The 3,153-nt window shown below is 35.0% G+C and overlaps 2 protein-coding genes across 2 annotated transcripts; both read right to left on the bottom strand.

The window, feature by feature from the left end:
* Positions 1-303: 303 nt before the first annotated feature.
* LOC113215679 (uncharacterized) lies at positions 304-1,715 on the bottom strand. The gene is made up of 9 exons (XM_052264643.1): positions 1,684-1,715; positions 1,525-1,609; positions 1,325-1,448; positions 1,200-1,241; positions 1,040-1,127; positions 845-966; positions 619-759; positions 513-538; positions 304-415 (listed from the first exon to the last, which is right to left on the bottom strand). The coding sequence occupies exons 1-9, from the start codon at positions 1,713-1,715 to the stop codon at positions 326-328; spliced, it is 750 nt and encodes a 249-aa protein (XP_052120603.1). The 3' UTR covers positions 304-325.
* LOC113206231 (uncharacterized) lies at positions 1,525-3,100 on the bottom strand. The gene is made up of 6 exons (XM_052264653.1): positions 3,027-3,100; positions 2,805-2,891; positions 2,631-2,712; positions 2,421-2,557; positions 1,899-2,293; positions 1,525-1,583 (listed from the first exon to the last, which is right to left on the bottom strand). Coding segments are annotated over exons 3-5 (477 nt in total). The 5' UTR covers positions 2,633-2,712; positions 2,805-2,891; positions 3,027-3,100; the 3' UTR covers positions 1,525-1,583; positions 1,899-1,955.
* Positions 3,101-3,153: the final 53 nt, after the last annotated feature.

The following is a 3,153-nucleotide window of genomic DNA, read 5'->3' as shown; positions in this document are numbered from 1 at the left end:
TTATAAAGTAATTAAAAAAATACATTGTACTTTGTTCTCCTTCATAATAGCTCATAAACCAGTTCAAAAATTTCTATCCAAGTAGTTCTAAAACAATTCTTTGCACATTTTGTATTGCAAGATACAGTGAATCGTGTTGTACTAGACAAAACAGAAAAATTAGTAGTGTGTTCAATGCATTTGTCAGTATAAATGAAACATAGCATCGGTAATCTCTTCAAAATGTGATGTCTTCCAAACCAGTCATCAGATCCATTATATAATGTAATGTGAAAAGGTGTGTTAAAAAAATAATGGAATAAATCATGTCACAATTTTAATTTATTCAAGGAGTCTCATCAATGAGGTATGATTTTCGAAGACGTTTGGGAAGCAAGCGAGAACGGACAGGCCGGCCACCAATTTTCTCTGGTTCCTATAAAATAAAAAAGACAGCAGAAACCGCTGTTAAAACACTTGGATATAAATTTAAGAGGTAATAATGTGTAATGTGTAACACATCGAAAACTTACTGTTTTGTTAATATCACCCAAGATTTCTAGAAAGCAGAACAAGGGGAGTATTATTAAATGGATATTAAAATACAAAGACTATAAGATTAGATTCTCTAGGACATACCGTCTTCTAATGGGGCTTGAGCATTAGGTGCATCGAAGAGAGATGGAATAAGGTTGAGTGACGGATCAGAAAACACTTCATCACTATCGTTCAACAAGTTGTCTTTGTCCAATGAACTGCTTGCATTGACAAGACTGGAATCTACAAGAAAGGAACGAATAATTTCATATGCCACACAGCTTATTCCATAAAAGAAAAATAGTAAGAAAAATAAAACTGGATTTACCAATATTACATCTTGGAGCTATGTTGTAGAGAGTGTCAGCCCATCTGAAGTATGTGCAACCAATTGATTTTCCTCTTGGACACTCAAAGAATTCCCTACCAGCATTCTTGTACGAGCTTGACCTGCAACAGTTCAAAGAACACAGTTAGGAACAATTTTCCAGCTACATGCTACGAGAAGTTTTCAGTTCAGTACCTTTTTGCAATAAGTGCGCACAAACATTTAGGGGTGTAATACTTTTGAGGAGATTTTATCATTGGTCTTTTAGTTGGACTGTCATGACCTATCAAAATAAATGTTAAAATTAACAGACTTCAATGTAACCTGTAAATGCTTAATGAATCAAGTCACTTACAGCTTTCAGAAATGTTGTCACTAAACTTTCTTTTAAAGGGTGCTGAAAAGAAGCATGATTTTGTAATGTAATGCATGTATAATGATTATATTTCACACAAGTAGTTATACTAAAAATATATTTACTTGTGCTCAACAGCAAGGAAGAGGAATTCCTCTTTCTAGGAGTAACATCAAAGGTGGCCTTTACAGATGGCACACTATTTTCAGTGTCCTCGCTTGCTGACGAATCATAATCAACAAGTTGCTTCTAAACAAGTAGAATTAAACAATAAGCATATCAGACAATTTATCAGGTAACAGGATACAAAACAAAAATTACTTACAGTTGATTCATTTTTGCCAATTGTAATTGATGTGTGGTGGGATGTTGAATGAGAATCACCTGTTAAAAAAAATAAATTGATATAGCTATGATACAGAAATTGAAATTTCTTATTAAAGCTTTAGAAAGGTGTCAGAGTGAAAGATTATTATTTCCAAACTGTGTCAAAAATATAAATGTTGAAGGAATCATTTTCATGCATGGCGCTTGAGCTAGACAGTCAATAAAGTAAAGAAAGTAAGAAACCTTTGAAGACAGCACGCACACTATCACCTACTGTTTTATAAAACAATGCATCACATATATGTTCTATAAGTAACAAATAAGCAGCCAGAAGGTAATGAATATATCAGTACCACTGCTGCAGTAACTCACCAAAATTATGTTAGTCCACAAATGGACTTTTTGTCCTCAAAAGGACAGTCTGAGTCCTTAAAAGGACTGATGGAATCCTTTAGAGGATTTATAATACCTAAACAAAACAAAAAAAAAACTGTTAATTCCCTTCCCCCTCCCCACCCCTCCCAAAATTAACTTACAGTGCAACAAAAAGTATTGCAATGCACCAACAAAGATGAAACCAGCAAAGTAAAAGATCTCACCCTTGGCACAAGAAAGGCACTGGCGATCAGATCCACCATAGCCCTCCTCTCCACCTGGGATCTCAACAGAGCAGCCAAAAGCATGGACTGGCTTGTTGCAGATTGCACATTTATGGGCTGAGTCTTCAGTTGGCAGACCTTGCTGTTTACAAAGGAAACAAGAGTTTTCTGGAAAAGAAAGATTTCAAATAAGAGGAATTCCTCATTAACGGCTGTATTGAAAGAGAGAAATGTTTGACTTTAAACATATTTGATTTCCTTAAATATATTGAGAATTTAAAATATGTGCCCTCACCACTTGGATTGGCGCTGGTTTCAGCTTCAAGAAACATAGACATACTACCATCCCACTTGTAATATTGACAGCTCTTGGTAGAATCCTTTTCGGGACAAGTAAAAAATACTCCACCATCCTGATCATAAGATTTATTCCTGAAAAAAAAATAGAGTAACAATTTCCTGCACTCCAAAATTCATGGAAAATATCATATGAAGCAGCACTTACATCACTGCTTTCAGGTTGCAGTAGCAATGAGGGATATCATGAATTGCTTTTGGTCTGTCTGTGGACTGGGGTACTTTTGGTGCTAGCAAATATAAAACAATAGAAACTTTTGTTATGAATTTCGTGTGAGAAACTGAAATGATAGATATTAAACTTGATACATATAACATTTACCTCTATGTTTTCTTACTGTCACATTTTCTCTCTCTGCAATTAAAGCAGTCGTTGGGGAGGGATTGCGAACAGTTTTGCACTTCTCAACTGTTAATGTTAAAAGGAGAGAGCGAAGCACTTATTAGATTAACAAGACAAACTAGATAAGTACAGTAGAACATACAGATCTACCATATTTTAAATTAGTTTAGCAGGCATCTTTTAAAAAGCTTCATTGCCTACCTTTAGATGGAGCAGGTTGTGGAAAAGTTGCACTAGTTGCACTAGGGGGTACAATTGACAGGTTCTTGCCTACTGAATGAAGGTCACATTAGCACAATAGACAAAGTCATGTAAAAGAACCTATTAA

The sequence above is a fragment of the Frankliniella occidentalis genome, unplaced genomic scaffold (genome assembly GCF_000697945.3).
Source record: "Frankliniella occidentalis isolate FOCC.00 unplaced genomic scaffold, Focc_3.1 Scaffold20, whole genome shotgun sequence".
Classification (NCBI taxonomy): Eukaryota; Metazoa; Arthropoda; class Insecta; order Thysanoptera; family Thripidae; genus Frankliniella; species Frankliniella occidentalis.
The sequence above is the reverse complement of the archived record's forward strand: the minus strand, read 5'-3'. Positions and strand labels throughout refer to the sequence as shown.